At 41.2% G+C, this 20,057-nt stretch overlaps 1 protein-coding gene across 4 annotated transcripts; it reads left to right on the top strand.

The window, feature by feature from the left end:
* Positions 1 to 326: 326 nt before the first annotated feature.
* tmem94 (transmembrane protein 94) lies at positions 327 to 19,988 on the top strand. 4 transcript variants are annotated; one of them, XR_013279466.1, is made up of 32 exons: positions 327 to 489; positions 1,721 to 1,873; positions 2,123 to 2,242; positions 2,398 to 2,525; positions 3,032 to 3,168; positions 4,160 to 4,365; positions 5,099 to 5,250; positions 5,460 to 5,562; positions 5,663 to 5,749; positions 5,967 to 6,083; positions 6,620 to 6,676; positions 6,944 to 7,048; positions 7,955 to 8,128; positions 8,724 to 8,921; positions 9,524 to 9,836; positions 9,946 to 10,119; positions 10,499 to 10,601; positions 11,372 to 11,580; positions 11,974 to 12,155; positions 12,725 to 12,857; positions 12,975 to 13,090; positions 13,254 to 13,353; positions 14,375 to 14,483; positions 15,637 to 15,826; positions 16,208 to 16,285; positions 16,359 to 16,444; positions 16,543 to 16,624; positions 16,740 to 16,903; positions 17,037 to 17,131; positions 17,439 to 17,532; positions 17,844 to 19,068; positions 19,173 to 19,320. XR_013279466.1 is itself a non-coding variant. In XM_077502647.1 (32 exons), the coding sequence occupies exons 2-32, from the start codon at positions 1,847 to 1,849 to the stop codon at positions 19,656 to 19,658; spliced, it is 4,083 nt and encodes a 1,360-aa protein (XP_077358773.1). In that variant the 5' UTR covers positions 327 to 489; positions 1,721 to 1,846; the 3' UTR covers positions 19,659 to 19,988. The 4 variants fall into 4 exon arrangements, 2 of the variants coding, with proteins under 2 accessions (XP_077358773.1, XP_077358775.1); XR_013279467.1 differs by having other exon boundaries at positions 17,844 to 19,072; XM_077502647.1 differs by lacking the exon at positions 17,844 to 19,068 and adding an exon at positions 19,586 to 19,988 and having other exon boundaries at positions 19,173 to 19,343.
* The last annotated feature ends 69 nt before the right edge of the window (positions 19,989 to 20,057 follow it).

Genomic DNA, 20,057 nt, shown 5'->3' with positions numbered 1-20,057 from the left:
TGTAGATGTTTGTATTGGATGTTTATTTTTTTTTCCATTTGTATTCCACTGTTAAAAAAGTAAATAAATCATATGTGATTACACAAGAAAATGGGGATTGAAATTGTTGGCTGCAAAAACAAAAATGTTATGTCTTTCCAGGCACCATAGTGTCACCATAAGAAAAAGTGCATGTACAACTGTTGAAACAAGATGATGTAAACTATTTTTTAAGTATGATTTTATTTTATTTTTTTGTCGACGAAAAGCTGACCTGGAAACACCACTCCAGCATTGTGGTAATTTGCTTCATTTCTGCTGCCCAACACCCCAGTCCGATAGGTGGCGGTAATGCACTAAAAGTAGGTTTTGTAAAAAAAAGAGGAAGAAGAAAGCTACACAACATGGCGAACTAAACATAGGTAGTGTTTTGTAGGTTATTACCTCTTCGTTGAACAAAGAGAAAATAGTGATAAAATATCCGGACAAGGCGGATGCAGTCATCGATGGGTAAGTTCAAGGACTGCTGCGGTTTATCGAAAGACTACTGGTGTTAATGCTACTGCGTATTGTTCCTTGTACTGTACACTGTGAACCCTGCGCCAGAAGTATCAATAGCGAGCACGGACAAAAAAAAAAATGTGAATGGACCATTGGCAGCTGCGGGGAAGCTCATTTTTTTTCTTGTCAAATTATTAAACGTGTTTATTTACTCCTGTGTTTCCCAACCCTGGTCCTCGGGGCACACTATCCAGCCTGTTTTCCCATGTCTCCCGATTCCAACGCAGGTGAGGATCGTTATCAGGCTTCTCCAGAGCTTGCTAATGAGCTGCCATTTGAATCACCTGCGTTGCAAATAGAGAGACATGGAAAACAAAACGGGATGGATTGTGTGCCCCGAGGACCAGGGTTGAAAAACACTTGATTTACTCTAATTTTTGTCTTGTGAAGAAGACTAGCAAATGGCTTCAACAAAATTTGGTCGCCAAAATTCATATTCAGGGCTCTAAATTTTTTATTTTTTTTTGATAACCGGCCAACGAGATTGTAGGTGGTTTATATGCATTGCTGTTATGTACAAAAGCACAATATTGTGTTTTTTATTTTATTTTATTTTTTTACAATATTGTGATGTGATCACAAGTAGGGGTGTGAATTGCCTGGTACCTGACGATTCGATTCGTATCACGATTCACAGGTCACGATTCGATTCGATACCGATTAATCCCGATACGAATTTATAAGTCGATTGTTGCGATTTTTTTTCATTCAAATTTAGAAAATACTAATCAGTAAGCTTGTAGAGTGTAAGATTTATATGAAAATGTATTATTTATCTGAAATTTCAGTCTTATAGAGGTTGTAATCTGTTTCATGTTTGAACAGCATTAAAATAAAATATTAAGGCTTAATGTTCCGTTCCATTCTTCCATGCTCAAGGTGTGAATCCTAAAAAAAAAAAAAAAAAAAAAAAAAAAAAAAAAAAAAATCAAAAATCGATTCTGCCGATTATTGAATCGATTCGAGAATCGCGCGATGTAGTATCGCGATATATCGCCGAATCGATTTTTTTTAACACCCCTAATCACAAGAATCCATGTGGGTGGAGTCTGGAACTGCACTCTGCATCCAGGGTTTACTCCCCAGAGATGCTGAGCGAGTAATACTTTTTTTAAAATATTTTTTTACATCATTGCACCCGCTGTCTGATTGTTCCTCCAAATTGATAAAACATCTGCAGACTGACCGGGGGGGCTACCCGAGTGTGTGTGTCCAAATCTGGACCTGCCTGGCATGCATGGACGGGAATCTGTCAGGTGATGCTGACTAGTGGAGAAGCAGAGCGTGTGGCGTAGTTGCCGTTCCCATGGAGTCAAAGGATCATATGAAACAGGTGAGTTGAGTCGCTTCCCAGTGTTGTCATGTAGCCTCGTTTGAATGAGCTCCCTTTCCTGCTTTCGCTGCGTGCGAACGTCACCAGGTGGGCCACGGCCCAACTTCTTATAACCAGGAACTCCTGGTATCAGGATTTCAAAGTTGTTTTGCTTTTTGGTCTGAAAGCCACGACGACAGTTAAGCTCTGTTGGGCCATATAACATGAGATAACATCGTTAATTGTTTTTCTAAAACTCTTATGTTCTAGGAGGAAGATCCCGTTGCGTTGGGCTTGATGACTCACCAGGCTCTGGGGAAGCTCAGAGATCAGCTTAGCAGCCTACTGGACCACCACCAGAAGACGGCATGCAGACGGGCCTCTGCACAGGTACACGTGCATATTTATTTATTTGAGTACTGTATGATGCGATGTGGTTGGAACGTGATGAGCGATGTAACAATAGCCGACCATCACAATACGATATGTGAAAATATGATATGTGAACCTCACGATACGGTCTTAAACATCCCGTGTTTCCACAGGAACAGTGGGTACAGAGCTTCCTTCACCATGGCAACCGCCATTCCTGTCTCCACTGGCCGGGAGCTGCTCTCACGGTGCTGGTGGCACTTGGACTCGTGTGTTGCTACGGCAGTCAGCCAAAGGGCAGGTATTGCATTTGAAATCCAGATGTCAAACCATTCAATGTTTTAGGCAGGTTCATCACATCTTAGAATTCTGATTCATTTCATCACTTCAATGAAAAAAAAGGCTTTTTTTAGCAACATTTTTTTGCCTGCCATTTTCAAAGAGCACCTCGACATCTAATGTCGCGGCGGCGACCTGTGACTGGGCAAGGGAAACGTTTTTCTAATGATTGTGTTCATCATGAGGAGTCATGTGAGCTGTGCTTAGTCTGGTTCCTCATCTAGGACCTGTTTGGCATGGGTGACCCTGCCAGGGGCATAAAGCCCCAGACAACGTAGCTTCTAGGATCAGTGGGTCACGAGAAAAAACAAACAATGCGTTAACTACATCGATGTGATGGACCATATTTTTTTGCATACTATTGAAATTAATATATATATTTTTTAAATGAATGAACATTGAAAAATGGGAAAATCGACACACTGTGTCTACGAAAGATGATTCATGATTTCACTTTTAATTTGCTAGTTCTGGCAGTGAGCATTTGAATGCTGGCGCCCTCCTCGTCCTTTTGCTGTTGAATCTGATGCTGGTCCGACGACAGGAGAAGCTCAAAAGGAGCGAGATGGTTCGCCGTGTCAAAGGCATCATCACGCAGCTCACTGGTAAGTCGGGCCTTTCGCTCCCTGTTTAAGGTTTTTTCGAGCGATTGTCTTCATTTAGGGTTTCGGTTGAGCTGGAGCATGTATCAGCTGACTTTGAGGTGAGGGGTAGGCTTAAGTCAAGTCAAGTCAAGTCGTCTTGATACCCTCAAGGAAAAAAAAACACTGTATTCTGAAATCACAGTTGGACAATTCTACACCTTCTTAGGTGTAATTTGACAACACTTAACTCAGTTACTCCCAATAACGTATAAATACGTTTTTTTTAATGTTCTAAGTGTCCCAAAGACGTATTTATACGTTTTTATTTATTTATTTATTTTTATGTTAGAGCATACAGAAGGCTTTGATGCAGCCTCTCAACTGCAAAGAACGGTTGCAGAAATGGTAGTTATTACACAAAAGGCCAGCAGGTGGCAGCATGACAAAGGAGATCAACCAGTGCATCTAGAAAAAAAGCTAAATTACTTCCAATTTTAAATAGATTTGTGAAAACTGATGAAACTTAGCTCTCTTCTAATGCTAATTGCTGCAAAACGGAAACAGATAGAAACATACTTTTTTTTTCTTCCTGATGAAAGAAGAGACTTGAATCTTTCTTTTGATAGGTTCCATGATTTTATAGCAATCGAACACAATATTCTGTGGGCCTTGCAAAATCAGTCCAAATCCAGTAAAACAGCCGGGAGCGAACGGGATTGCGAAATGTGAAAATGGCGGCGAGTGAATGAGTTAATTGATTCTAAACCTAGTCGATAGTGACAGTGAGTACCCCATAAAATTATTTATGCTGCTATTTTTGTTGAGTAAGTTCAAAAGTGTTGAAGGGTGAGAACTGTGCGGTGGCACCCAAAAAAACAAAAAAAATGCCCTCTACTTGACGGAAACTCACTATTGTGCTTGGGCGTGAAACTTAACACCCACGTAAAGTGTGGGACCGCCGTACCACATGACATGCCTCTTTTTAATCACATCTTATGTTCATCTACCGCAGATTACCTTTCCAGTTGGGGAGGCGAAGTGCGGTGGCCGCCATCGCTGTTCCCGGACATGTATACGCCTTCCTCGCCGTCGTGGTCACTTCATTGGACATACCGCGACTCCCAGTTGGTTAATCTGCCCGTCAGTCTACTTGTGGAAGGAGACATCATCGTTCTCAGACCTGGCCAAGAAGCATTTGCATCTCTTCGAGGAATCAAGGTTAGTGTTGGACAATGTTGCGATTCATTTGCGATCGTTTGCGTGTAGGTTGAGTCAACACTTTTCTGTAACAGTTAACGTATTTTTCCGCACTATAAGGCGCACCTAAAAGCCTTCAATTTTTCCAAAAGCTGACCATGCGCCTTATAATCCTCATATATGGATCAATATTGAGCCGCAACAGGTCTCGCTGTCAAGACGCTATCGGTGACCCTGCACGATCGGCGACGCGCATTGCGCAGAAGATCCCGCCATCTTGGATTGCTAGCTAATACTAATACTTTAGCTCAGAGAAAATGTATTTGTTCATTTTGGGAGTGAATGGAGTTGTCACAAAGCTGCTTTGTAATCGATTCATAAAGTTTGACTGACCTGTCGGACTGTTTTGTTGACATTCCCTTTAGCGCAGCACCATCTAATGGATGCATAATGTAACCCCAGCCTCTACTTTAGCGACTTTATATGGAAAAAGTTTGAAAATATGTCATTCATTGAAGGTGCGCCTTATAGTCTGGAAAATATGGTAAATACAATCGATTTTTTTGGATATTAAATATTGATTCAATTAACACATGAGAATCTTGATTCTTTTATGAATTGATTTTTTGGCACACCCCTACTGTTTATTCTCTCAATTTATACCACCCCACTGTGTTCCAAAAAAAATCCTTCCGAATGTAACCACACCGCTTTAGATCCCATTTTATTTTTTTTTCTATTTTTTTCTCTTTAGGATGATGAACACATTGTTTTGGAACCTGGAGATTTGTTCCCGCCGTCCTCTCCATCTCCTCCTGCGAGAGCAAATGAGAAAGTAGGACCCCAGAAGCCGCAACAACATCGTCTCTTCAGAGTTGTCAGAACTCCAGTTTTAGACATAGTCAGGTACTTTGATATCTCATGTTTCTACAGTACGGGGCTTATTTGACGTGTATATGTCAAAATCTATTTTTATCCCACAATACTTGTCCATCGTGGATTATACTTAGTGTGATATTTCTTGCTTGTATGAAACATCAATGATGAGACAGACAACACAAACAGGGAGTTGAATTGTTTTAAATTGACCCCTCCCCCATTTTCCATTTCAAAAGGGATAGTTTGGAGTTTGCAGGATCCCGTCCAGTTACAGTGCTCGACAATGAGAGGTTTACGGTGCAGTCCGTCATCACCAAGCTTGTTTGTCCTGTTGTGCTCGTGAGTCAAATCAAGTTGTTCAACTTTTCTTCAAGCATGTGAAACCCCCCCTTTGCCTCTCTGTACCTTCTATTGTGTTTTTTTTTCTTTCTTCCTATAGGGTACATTCCTACTGGTTAACTCCATACGCTACTTTTGTGACGCACCCAACCTCACCCCCAACCGCTACAATTTTTTGCAGCTTCAGGTAATTTTCAAAATTCAAATGTTTTTTTATCCCAGTACTGGAAATATGTCAAATGAGTCTTGACAAACACTCCCAAACAACTTTAACATCCTTACTCTGTCATTTATATATCTCATTGGTGTATAGAACTATTGAGAATGAATCAAGTCATTCAAAATGAGGCATTAAGCATTTTTGTTTTGTAAACGTAATAAGCGCAAAGCGTTGCATTTTCCAGTTGATGGGTGTTGTGCCTGTCTTGCCGCTGCTATTCCCGGTCATGTGGGTGCTGGTCAACGCCTTTGGAGAGGCAAGGGTCCTTGCAGAGTTCAGCCATGTGTCTCCAGCCGGATTGGTGAGGAATTCGCAAACAAAACAAAAAAAAACCACTTAATCGTGCACAAGCACCTTTTGAAGTTGGACTGACTCAAAACCCATTTATCTCTTATCTGTGCTGTACTTCTTTGTGCAAGGGAGGGGGATGGGGTGCTGGAGCCTATCCCAGCTGACTTGCAAGAGTCAGGGTGCTCCCTGAACTGGTTGTTAAGCAATCACAGGGCACATATAGACAAATAGCCTTAAAATCTTACACTTACAATCACGCCTACTAGGGCGAAAGGGAGAGAAGTTTTTTTTTAGTTTTTTTTAGACCGGTAGACTGGGAAAATTTTTAAGTGTGTACATCCTGTATTTAAAAAGTGCGTTTTCCTGAGTGAAAATGGCAGACCGGGCCTTTAAATGTTTTTTTGTTTTTAAATGATTATTATTGTTATTATTATTATTATAAACTCCGACTCTGGATTCCAGGCAGGATGCTGGAATACGTTTGAAACATGTTTCCTTGGAATGTGCCTCCTCACGGTTTTGACTGGACTTATCTTTCCCCCCTAGCTTGCTAAATTCTCCGAGGACACTCTAAGCAGCTACACTGAAGTGGTTCCCTCGCAGGTATAGAACCTCTTGTTGTCTGAACCAAACCCCAGTCACCTGGCTCCAAATGTCACCTTAAGCTACCTGCCTGTAATTGTATTCAGCGATGTTGCCCTGTGCAACGAGCACAGATAAACACTGTTGTCGGCCCAGCCAATAATTGGTCTATCCAAATTTCTACACATGAAATGTTTTTGCTTAAAACCCTGATCTGGACTTGTATTGAGATGACAGCATTATTTGCACATTATTTATGTATGTGCGTGTGTGTGTTCATGTGTGCAGGAGATGATGCTTTGTGTGTGGAGACACTTTGTTGGCGTACTGAAGGGAGAGTCTCAGACACTTTGCTACACCTCCAGTCTTCTACACACTCTTGGGTCTGTCACTGTGAGTATTATTTTGCTACAGGCAAAAGGGTCTGCATGTCGGCGACATTAGTTTTGAGCGAGACACAAAAATACATTGTTTGGACACAAGTGTCGATTTTGAGATTTCTCCAAAAATAGCCTAACTGAGGTCTCTATTATAATTTCCCAGCAGCACAAAAGTTACAATTGTAATAATAATAAGAAGAAGAATTGTAATTGTAAACTCGTCACTGAATCAGTGGTAAAGCTGGTGAAGAAAAGAGGAAAGTAGTGCGCAGAATTATTGAATTTAAAAAACGTTTTTTTTTTCATCATTTTAGATAGGATATCTAAATAAAAGTCTATTTCTACCCTTTTCTATTTATGGTAAACAGTATACAGTACAGTTTATGGTGTAAAATAGTAAAAAAAAAAAAAGTTTTTTTTTTAGACTTGGAACGGATTAAAATTATTTACATTAATTATAATGGAAAAACTTGTTTTGGATTTTGAACAAATCGCTTTTAGAACAGCCTTCTGGAACGGATTATGTTCGAAAAACGAGGTTTGACTGTATTATACTTCGTGTGATATTTTTTGCTTGGTTAAAGAAATTAATTACCGCCTCACCCCAGGCTGACGGTACACAACTGCCACCTAGTGGCCATTTCTCATAATTCATTTACACCCACTCTTTTGGGACCCGAGGTTAATAAGTGTGAAGGGACTTTGGGTGTGCAGAACTGAATCCTCTGCAATTCATCTGATTCACCTCCTGTTATCTGCTTGATTACTCGCCACATTTTTATGTTAATCTGTTTGAGTTTGATCGCCAGTTCGATCTAGTCAAAGATCTCATTATGGCCAATTTATGCAGAAATACAGGTAGCGTGATTCCAAAAGGATCACATAACTTTCTCTGGCAAACTGCATGTTTGTGTTGCAGGTATTGTGTTGTGTGGACAAACAAGGCATCCTGTCGTGGCCTAATCCAAGTCCCGAGACAGTTTTGTTCTTCAGCGGAAGAGTTGAACCATCGCAAAATAGTCCGGAGGATCTTGTCGATTGTCTGTCAGTGAACTCTTACTGCAAAGTGGAGACAGATGAAGACAAGGATAAGGTTTGTACTGTCCAAATGACTAAATGATTAGCATTGCTGCCTCACAGCAAGCAAGTATGAGTCTGGTTTGGTTAATTTGTGCATTTTTGCGTGGCGTGTTTTCAAATGGGTTTGCTCAAGTTAAGGATATTTGGCTTCCAGGTGAAATTTATGGAAACGTTATCCAGTCTCCAAAAAGCCGTTCCCTGATGACGTGACCTCAATGAGGTGGAATATCGTCGTTTGTGAATTTTGCCGTTAAGCTCCTCGTTAGCGAGCAGCAACTTGTGCAAAAAAAAAAAAAAGTACCGAAACATCTAACAGTCGGACATGTGCATTCAAAAGCTTAGAGAAGGTCACATTGAGTTCACCTGTGAACGTTTCAATGCTTTTTAGGCTCGTCCTGAAATTTCACCTGAAAGCCAAATATCCCAAACTTTTTGTAAGCTTGTCCTTCATAAATCAAATTCATCATCAGAATTAATATGAGTAAAAAGTTCACTCAACTCAACTTTGTCGATATAGCACTTTAAAACAAGCATTGCTGTGTACGAAGTGCTGCACGTGAAGCAGAAATCGGTCATTCGTTTCTTCCCGTGTTTTTACTGCTGAACAGAACCAAGAGGTGGAAAGCCTCCTCTGTCTGCCGGAGGAGCCCACCACCCAAACAGGGGAAATAGCCGATCTCCGAGCGACGTCGCAGGATTCAACTCATTCAACAGATACACAAATGCAGTGGCGCTCCTGCCAACACAACCCCGTGTCCAACGTGAGCTTCGGTCACCATACGGAGGGAGAAGAGGAACAAGCCCAGGTGACATTGGAAATTAAAACTGCACTGTTTTATCATTCAAGTTAGCTTGCTTAAAATTATTCTGGCACTCAAACACTGGCGGACAGAGGTGGCAAATCCAGGTTCAGAAAGTAAAAACCCTGCCACAGTTTGGCTTTAGCACCTGACGCTAGCTAGCTAGCTAGCTAGCTCACAAGCAGGTAAACGAGCACCATGGGAGCTAGCTTGCTAAAGCCAAACTGCGGCAGGGTTTTTACATTCTGGACCTGGATTTGCCACCGCTGCTGGTGGAGCCAGACTTTTCGAACTGGGGGGGCAATGTGTGTGTGTGCGTGCGGCGTTCTTGTACATAATACATAGTGAGGACCAAAATACACTTTATCCAGCAGAATGAGGACATTTTGGCCGTTCCTCACTTTGCAAGACCCCTTTTTGGAGGTCAAGACTAGGTTTTAGAGTTTAGGTTTGAATTGGGTAATGGTTGGGATTAGGGTAAGGTTAGGCTAACCCACCCCAGCCTCCCCTCTTACTCCACCAGTGCACTCAAGCGCCAAACAATTCAACATCATATTCTGCAATACAAAGTAATACTGTCTATGTGTCTTCCATCTCACATTTCCCAGGAATTGCTATTGGGTTGCCGAGAAACGGAGGCAGAGGATTACGTGTGTGACTATCACCTGGAAATGTTGAGTCTGTCACAGGACCAACAAAATCCAGCAAGCATTCAGTTTGACGACCTGTCATGGCAGTGCCACTTGCCGTCGCTGAAGCCGCTGGGCCTCAACATCATGCTCAACCTCTGCAACAACAACGTCACTCAGCAGCTCTGCTGCTTCTCCGACCATTTGTCCAACATGGCGCTGCAGGAGAGCCACGGCAGCGTGCAGCCCGTTCACGTTCCCTGGGGTCTCTGCGAGCTCTCCAGGCTCATAGGTAACCACACCCACAAACATTGATTCTGCTTTGAAAACCTACACATCAGAAAGTCAGATTTTTGTATGAGATGTACACTTTTTTTTTGTTTGTTTGTTGTGGGTGTCAGGGTTCACTCCTGGTGCAAGAGAGATGTTCGAACAGGAGGGCCACTTGGCTCTTTACCAGCTGCCGACTGGAGAAACGACGAAAGATGTTCCCTCTCGCCGCTTGCATTACTTCACTAAACGCCAGCCCCCCATCTCCCATCTCATCTCCCTTTTTGTGCGAGACTCTTCCTCAGGTGAGTTCCAAGTCAAGTTGTTATGACGGGTTAACGTCTGATGTAACTGATGTCATCAGCATGTAACCAGCAACTATGCGCTGTCGGGAATCTGTGATCCCAAATGCCCCATTACCAAATTCCAAATTGTAGCAGGTGTTCCAACCTGAACAGGAAGCGTTACGCGAGTACATAACTAAGTCACTCGCTGTCGGTTTGATCCACCTTTCATCTCCTCCCATCGATAAATATAAGTCTCCTCAACCAGCAAAAAAGGGGCTGGTCATCAAGTGCCATCAATGTGGTGATGTCATTAGAAATGACTTTATGAATCAAGTTCGCTTACTTGTGTGTATTTTACAGATGTAAATGTTTTTCCACTCTTCTTTTTGGTTTGCAGAGTGTGTCCAGATGTTGTCACATGGCTCAGCTGACCTCATCTTGGAGGCCAGCACGGACTTTTGGGATGGTGCTGACATTTATCCACTTTTAGGTTCTGACAGGTACGCACATTTTTTTTTAAATTTTTGCTGGATTTTGACTGATTTGTAATATACTATTGCTTTATAATCATTTGGGATGTAACGATATCCAAATGTTACGATACAATAATTATCACGATATTGTGGGGAGGTTGGCGATATTTAAAAAAGGTCACAAAATTGTAAAAATAAATGGACTCATACTAAAAAAAAAAAAAAAAAAAAAAAAAAAGCACAATATTGTCCTTTTGTACATAACAGCAATGTTATTATTATTATGTTGTTGTTGTTGTTGCTAATGTACGCACACATCGAGTTCCCCCCACATATTGACTTGCTTCACAGGCACATTAAGTTCCCCTTCATCTGACAATTAGTGTAGATTTTAAACATAGAAGGCCCAAAACATCCCTCATGAAAATTAAATTGCCAGTTGTTTTTTTTTAAATAACGTGTAGCAGTAAAAGAGTTAACAGCGGGCTTATTCATTTGATAACAACTCTCAATAGCTGTGGATATATCTTTTTTTAAGATGGCTAATATCATGTGGACCCATGTAAAATGCACTTAGATGCATTTGTAAAAACCTGGCCCAGATTTCGCATTGCTCATAAAAACACTGGACAATTTCACGGTATATAAATAAAGATGACTTGACTTGACCAACATGCGACAGATTGTACGTTGGATGGTGCATTTCATAAATGAAAAATACTGGCAAATTATAAACTGTACTAGAGCATCAAATCTTGATCTCGATCCAATCTTGTCGCCTCTTCTCTTGTTTGTAGGAAAAAGATCCTGGACTTCTACCAACGTGCCTGTCTGTCCGGTTACTGTTCAGCCTTTGCCTACAAACCCATGCAAGGTTCATTGTCCAGCCAGTTGAATGGCAAATGTGTGGAGTTGGCCTCTGGGCCCTGCCTCTTCTCAGGGCTGGAGCTGTCTTTAACTACTCCAAACAAGCATCCATCCTGCAGGAACAGTTGGAGCTCAGATGGTAGGTGTGTCAAAAATGTCAAAACTCCATATCGATACCCAGGAAAATACTCAATACCATTTTCAATATCATTAATATAACATGAACATAACTGATTTGCTTCACAAGCGTCGTACGTTCCCCTTCATCTGATGATGAGTGTGGATTTTAAACATGGAAAAGGCCAAAACATGCCTTGTGAAAATTAAACTGCACTAATAAACTAGCCACCAGAGGGTGCTAGAACGGCACAAATGGAAATCAACCCGACTTTTTTTTTTTTTTTTTTTAAACATCTGTGCTGCTGTTAATATCGTGACATAATAACGACGATATATTACGGCACTTTTAATGTCATGATATTGCCGTTATCGTTACATCCCGAGTAATCACCAATGTTCCCTTTTCCAATAGAAGGCATAGGTGAAGGAATGGAATGCGACGATGGCGTGCAAGCCCTGAGCGGCCAGATCTTCATGGGCATGGTCTCGTCCCAGTTCCAGGCCCGTCTGGATACAGTCCGACTCATCGACGCTCTGATCACGGCATGCATTCGATTTGTTTACTTTTCCATGGAGGATGAACTCCGGAGCAAGGTAAAAAAAAAAAGTACTCAAGCTCACTGCATGTCTTTTTGTTGTTACATCCGTAGCAAAGTGTTTCTTGACAGCTACGAAAATGTTTGTTGTCAACTTGGTCTATATGTTTGACGTCTGATATTTAGTTCACCAGTTGTTTGCGTTTCAATTCGCCAATTCGACTACTAACTCGGTTACTTTTTTGAGCAAATAATGAATACAAATGAGGTGTGCAAAAATAATTCCTTGATTGTCGACGACACCGCAAACAGGTTTGAGAGCTACAAAATTGCAGGAGCTCGAGGTGGAGGAAGACCTGAAATAGGAGGAGAACGTACTCAAAGAAGAAGAGGAGCGAATTTATCAAATGAACACTCGTGCAACGCTTGTTGATCATTTTATCAGCCATGGATTGACGCTGTGCGAGGCGAGACTAAAGGTTCAGACCAGTTGTAAGCAGATTTACTCCGGCATCTGTCATAAGGACCTTCCAACAAGAAAATTGGTTAAGGAAAAAAAAAAAAGTGTCAATGAAGATATTGTGGGCGGCACGGTATGTATATAATTACGCAATTTTGTGTGTGCAGGTTTTTGCAGAGAAGATGGGTTTAGAGACCGGTTGGAACTGTCATATCTCACTGACTTCCAATGGCGACAGTCCATGTGAAGGAGCGCCCGCCAGCCCTTATCATGGCTCCCTCCATGAAGACTTGCACCAAGGTCACAATGTGGTTATTACACGTTTTAAAAAAAAAAGAAAAGAAAAATAAGCGTATATCAAGTATATTCTCTGGTGTTACTGATTGTCACCTTCAAATGTAATGAAATATGAATCAGATTCTCGAGATGAAGCAGAAGGTCCATTGCTGCAAGAGGAGGAGGTCCATTCGGACCTCGCAAGTTTCCAGCCCACAGACAGTGATGTGCCCAGCTTTCTGGAAGATTGTAACCGGGTAAACAATTATCTTTACATTTTAAACAATTAACACTTAACAAAAGGTCAATTTTTTTTTAAATAGCCAGTAATAACTGCAGTTTCTGTGGCTTATCCAACAGGCAAAGGCTGAGTTCCATCCTGGCTTTTGACTCGATTTTTACTGTCCTGTTTGTCATTAGGCGAAGCTTCCGCGTGGCATTCACCAGGTTCGACCTCATTTGAAGAACATTGACAACGTGCCTCTGTTGGTGCCACTCTTCACTGACTGCACTCCCAACAGTATGTCCTCTTCGACCGCATGCGTTTCTGCTGTCAAATCAAACGAAACTACGTATACTTTAGTTGAGGAAGAATCGGTTCATATATTTTTTTTGGGTGGGGGTGGGACTCTGTCTGTCTCAAGATTCGATCCGATTTGATTATGATTTTTGGCTCTTGTGATTTTTAATTCTGCTTCAATCTATAGTTGTGAAAAAGAATCGCCATGATCTACTCCAGAGGAAACAGAATGACAAATGGATACATTGAAGTGTTTTTTTTTACATTTATTAAGTTTTTAATTGTAAGGAAAGTGCCTTTTTTGTCCCACAAAAAAAATAGCATGTGGGGCGGCGCATGTGAGCCAAAATGGAGTAAAAATGGAGCAGACTTTTGCTCATTTCACTTTAAAAATAAATAAATAAATAAATTCTTGATCTTTTGATACACAAATGTGTGTATTTCTTTCAAGCACCTGTTAATGGATAAGCTACAGAAATTTAAGTTTGATGGCGCCGGCGACAAGTAAGAAAGATTCACTTGTATAGCGCTTTTCACAGACAGAAGTCACAAAGCGCGTCACGAAAAGAGGACATCCTCATATAAAGCAATGTAAAATACAATGCCATAAAACAGAAACCTATATTTATACCGTATATATAGACGTGTATAATACATGTATTTACAACTCAACTTTATTTATATCAGAGTAATCCAAACATATGTACTTTTTATTTTTTTATTTTTTTTTGTTGATGTCGTCTATATTCAATAAAAGCAATATTGTGCAATGAGTTCAACGAACGATGATGTACTTTTACAAAAAATACCAATCAGGGCAACTCATTGCATTCTTCAGAAAAAGAAGGCCCAAATGGTGCTAACCAACTAAAGATGTCGCCATACGCAATTCATTTGTGTTGTATAAAATTTGGGTGGCGGGAATTAACTCCTGATATTATCTTACAAATCCTTGTTTAGCTAAAATGATTTCCCAAGAAAACAATTCATATTGACTGGTGTGATTTGTTTTGTTTTGCAGCTATGTGTGAGATGATAAAGATTATGCAGGAGAACAGGGAAGTCACATGCTGTTTGGGAAGTGCTGCCAATTTCCGCAACAGCCGCCTTTTCCTGCAGAGTGACCTCAGGTTTGTGAACACGTGGGGACATGCTGCGCTTCACCAAAGAAAATGCTACAATTGACCTTTAGCAAACGAACGCCCAAAGTCCGTCAAGCTCAGCTCCATTTCAATTGAATCTAGATCCATAAGACTTCTATCCGCTGGCATAAAAACATACCAAAAAAAGTTCAAACAAGTAAAAATGGTGAAACAATGTCCTAAAGGATTGTGTAAGTCGGACACGAGGTCCCCCCTAGAGTTTGTCATTTCCAAATCCAAGAACAAAGCTGCAGTAGTGTCTTCAATTAATTAAACGGTGTGTATGGCCTCACCCCCAGCTAAATGTCTCCCAAGATTAAAAAAATAAAAAAATCATTCCTTCTACATTTCTTCCAAGGTAAGAGTACAGTAATTCTATGTGCTACAATAAAGCCATATCTCTAACTACCGGAGATGCTAAAAGCTAGTTTTTAGCTCTGTTGTCAAATTCAATTTCGGTCTCGAGACGAGATCATCCACAAAACTGGACATCAAAGTTTTACCGTATTTTCCAGACTACTTTTTCCATGCGCTCTGGCCCCTGCGGCCATGCAATGTGCACAACGGACGGGCGGGTTCTGAGGCTTGGCATTGGGAGGAACACACTTCCACTTTTAACCCCAAGACATAATTGATTTGTCCAAAACTGCATACCGAACTAACCAAAAAAACGTCAGAACAAAACCGAAGATCGAACCGAACCGTGGAGTTTGTGAACCGTTGCACCCCTAAATACTGAATATGATTTACTGTATATTTTCAGGATATCATTATCATTGGCCAGTCATCGTCAAAATCAGTGATTGTTGTTTACCTCAGACTTAACGTGATACCTGTGTGGTTTAGACTTGATGTGTTTTCTGCATATTTTTCATATTACATTACTTCATATTGACCCTTTCACCTTGATCTTGAAGATATCACGAGAGTATTGCTCCAAAATCACTCACTGAAATCTATAAACAAGTTAAAACCTATTATACAAGTATGGAATTGTGTAAAAACATCCACATAAGTAATGTATGAAACCTGGATGATAACTGGAATATTGAGTTTAACAGAGCTTCAGTCTGACATCCTGTTATCATTTAGCAGTACTGTTGTCAATTTAACTTTCCAATGTGTGCTGTCCCTCTGACAGTATTGCTTTGGATCCACTTTACCCATCGCAGTGTTCGTGGGAGACATTCAGTTACACCAGCAGGGGTGCGTTCAACAGGACCACCGAGGGTCTGAGTCCTCTGAGACTCGCGGGACAACTCAATAGTCTTGGCTGCTCTGTGGCCTTTCACCAAGGAGAGAGCGTCAGTATGACCAAGCTCATCGAGCAGGTACAACACGCACGCACGCACACGCACACATGATTAAACAAACAACAACAACAAAAAAGTATTTCCCAGACGCTAGAACGAAAGTCATTTTCTAGGCACTTTCTGAGAGCTATAACTAACCCTTACACTAAACTCACTCCCCAACCAAAACCCAATTCAAACCTCTACTCCAAAACCAAGTCTTGACCCTCAAAAAGAGGTCTTGACCACCAAAATGTTCCCCAAAGATCAAATCGGTCCGCGTAATGGTAGTTAAACCCGGAATAACACGTGTATGGGCCCCATAATGTGACAAAGACATACACGCACGCACGCCAATAAAGTGTTTGACATTTATTTGTCCTTTTTTTTTTTTTTGGCTTCTGTTTTGGTTTGTTGCAGGCACGACACACAACATACGGCATTCGCAAGTGCTTCCTTTTTCTGCTGCAGTGCCAGCTCAGTCTAGTAATCATACAGGTCAGAGAAAATAATGTTGTTTTTGCCCAACAATAAATACAGGTGAACTTTAAATCGGCTCTTTTCGCTGCAGTTTTTAGCCTGTTTAGCTCAGCTCCCTCCTCCCATGAACACCACGGACATCCTCTGGCTCTCCTGCTTCAGCTGCCCGTTGCTAAGGTAGAATCCCTTTTACGAGACTTTAGAGTGCTATTTTGACATGTCAATGGAAAAAAAAAAAAAAAAGAACTAAGCATGAGTTGATATTTTTTTGGCAGCTTGTCTCTTCTGGGAAAGCCTCGAGATAGTTCAGTAATGACTGTTGCCACAGGGAAGAACCTTCATACCATTCCGAAGAAGGTAGGGTGCCAAATGCCGCTTTTCCATCGTGACCGCACGGCCGGGAATGCAAAAAAACAAAGTTGGTCTGACTTATCATATTTTCTCTTTTTTTTTTTTTTTTTTTTTTTGCTAGACTCAAAACTACTTCCTTGGCTGCTTTGTTTTGAAATTTGGTCCGACAGTGTGTGCCTACTTGCTGGCCTTTGGATTCACACTGCAAGAGGTCTGTCACAGAAGCGCAAACTTAACCATGCTTGAAAACGCCACTGGCAAATGCCTGCATATACTCACAGCCAGGTAAGAGTTGTCATGCAACCTTGTTATTAAGCAACTGTTAATGGATCACCTTCGAAGAGGAGCGGCTCTCATATTTACACAGTTGGGGGAAAAAAAAAAAAAAAAGTGTCGGTAACTGTTTGGATTCGTTTAGCTCTTCAAGCCATGCACCTTGTTGGTTCAGCGAGCTGTCAAATGGCCTGTTGCTGACGCAAAAAATCATGGCTGGGTTCTTGGTCTTACATACAGGTAGGTCCTCACGCTTGCTGTCAGTTCAAGTGATCACGCATGCACAAGTCTGTTTTCCAACAAGATTATCATATTGCAGACTCGTCAGACCACGCATATGCACCGCTAACGATTCAACACGTCAATTTAGCTACTTGCGGACGCGTATTTAGCCCATTTTTGGGGGGTGCTTCAGCAAATGAAAATCCACAATAAAGCGAATCCGCAATAGCTGAACCGCGAAGTAGCAATTGGAAGGCTGTCCATCGTCGTCAGAAGTTCTTGGAAGTGACATAAGCAATCCTTTGCCCCCCCTTTCTCGTTTCAGTGGTGATCTCGCTGAGCTATGTCCACCGTTCTCAGTCTCTGTGGCAAAAGAGTCCTTTCAGCAATTCCTGGTGGTGTCTCACTGTACCTGTGGTGTAAGTCATAAATAACCTCCTTTGCATCATCATGTATCAAATGTTTTTCTAATCTATAAAAATCCCTATCGTTTTTTTTTTTTTTTTTTTAGTTAATATATACTTGTAGCTGTAGCTACAGCTTCTACAAAATGTAGCCACGAGGGGGCACAATCCAGTGTCTTTTAATAAATGCAGAGGGTTGTGTCAGGAAGAGCATCCGACGTAAAACTTTGGCCAAACCAAAATGCAAATCAAATATATGACTTCCATACCGGATCGGTCGTGGCCCGGCTTCACAACGCCCGCCATCGGTGCTGTTGACCTTACAGGGTGCTGGTGGAAATTGGACGACTGGTTGGTCGGAGAAGGAGAGGAGGACGGTGCATTCGTAGGAAGAAAGAGAAGAGGAACACCACGAGTCGAGGACTTAGAATAGGGACTTTGATTGTTGTTAGTATGACAGGAAAAGGTGGTTGACATGATGCAGAGGAGGAAGGTGGACATACTGTGTGTTCAGGAGATCAGGTGGAAAGGGAGCAAAGCTAGAAGTTTAGGAGCTGGTTTCAAATTGGTTTAAATAGGAAGCGAAATGGAGTAGGAGTTATCGTGAAGGAGGAGTTTGTTAACACTCGCCGCCATTTTCACATTTTGCAATCCCGTTCGGCTGTTTTCCTGGATTTTGACTGATTTTGCAAGGCCCACAGAATATTGTGTTCAATTGCTATAAAATCATGGAACCTATCAAAAGAAAGATTCAAGTCTCTACTTTCATTAGGGAAAAAAAGTTATTTTCTATCGGTTTCCGTTTTGCAGCAATTAGCATTAGAAGAGAGCTAAGTTTCATCAGTTTTCACAAATCTATTTGAAATTGGAATTAATTTAGCTTCTTTCTACATGGCCCTGGTTGATCTCCTTTGGTCTGCTGCCACCAGCTGGCCGTTTGTGTAATAACTACCATTTCTGCAACCGTTCTTTGCAGTTGAGAGGCTGCATCAAAGTCTTCTGTATGCTCTAGCATAAAAACAAACATATAAATACGTCTTTGGGACACTTAGAACATAAAAAAAACAAACGTATTTACACATTATTGGGAGCAAATGAGTTAAGAACGTCCTGGAAGTAAAAAGAGCGTCAGATAGGGTGATGAGCCTGAAGCTAGGACTCAAAGGTGTGATGATCAATGTTGTTAGTTGGGTATGCGCCTCAGCTGGGTTGTGAGCTGGAGGAGAAGGAGAACTTTTGGTTGGAACTTGATGAAACGATGCCGAGCATCCCTAGAAGTGAGAGAGTTGTCATTGGTGCAGACTTCAATGGACATGTTGGTGCAGGAAACAGAGGAGACGAGCAGGTTTGGTATCCAGGAGAGGAACGCAGAAGGACACAGCCGGTGGTTGATTTTGCAAAAAAAGGATGGAAATGGCTGTCGTGAATTATTTCTTCCAGAAGAGGCAGGAACATAGGGTGACCGACGAGAGTGGAGGTAGAAGTACACAGGTAGACTACATCTTGTGCAGACGGTGTAATTTGAAGGAGATCGGCGACTGCAAAGTAGTGGTAGGTGAGAGTGTAGCCAGACATTTGACACGCCTCGTAAAATGATTTGAGGTGGTCGTGGTCAAGTGTCAAGATGTGACTGATTCTCCTCTCTCCTTCTCCAGTCTGCTCACTCAGATTGTCCAGGCCACTGTGGATTACCAACTCTGGCATGACCGCGGCAGCCTCCTGAACTTTGGTCTGGCTGACATACCTCTGCTTGGTTGGCTGCTGGTCTTTCTGTCTCTTCTGCTGGTGGTGGTGGTCAATGAGGGGGTCAAGCTACATGAAATAAGGTCAGCATATTCAAGTTGCAAGTTGAAATGAAATGAAAGTCATATTAATTATAATTGTTGGAGTCATGGTTAAAAAAATAATAATCACAGCTGATTAACAATATGTGTGATGCTATTTGTGTAAATAAGCAATAATAATGCACAGCCGAAAAGATCATGTTGGCAGATAAAAGTAGCAATGTTCAGCGCTAAATGTCTTAATCAATTTTGGTTTGACTTTTTTTTTTTTGTGTCCATTTCAGGGTGCGAGTTCGCTACCAGAAGAGACAGAAGCTGCAGTTTGAAACAAAGCTCGGAATGAACTCTCCATTCTGATCAATCACTTTTGGGAACTTGATCACTAATTCTTGTCAAAACGACGACGAGCCAAAGGAGGACATTGACCACTATTTAGTAATACAGTTGCAAGACATCCAAAAGTTTGGTTTGGGTTTGGTTTCAAAGCTAAATTGATAAACTGGATGTTTTATCTTTTGGAATTCTGAGATGACAAAATTATATAATTCCTGCCTTTTTTTTTTTTTTTTTTTTTTTTTAAAGGTAACACTGAATTTTTCTCCCAAAGAGTCAGAATCTGTTTAAGTGCTACCAGCACTGAGTAATGGAAGTCTGAATAAAAAAAAAAAGAAAAAAAAAAAAGATGCATTTTATGTTCATCTAATTATTTTTCACATCCAACGTGAATGTTTTATTTATGTTATATATGTTGGGGGG

Source organism: Festucalex cinctus, chromosome 17 (assembly GCF_051991245.1).
Source record: "Festucalex cinctus isolate MCC-2025b chromosome 17, RoL_Fcin_1.0, whole genome shotgun sequence".
Classification (NCBI taxonomy): domain Eukaryota; kingdom Metazoa; phylum Chordata; class Actinopteri; order Syngnathiformes; family Syngnathidae; genus Festucalex; species Festucalex cinctus.
This window is presented reverse-complemented; position numbering and strand designations above follow the sequence as displayed.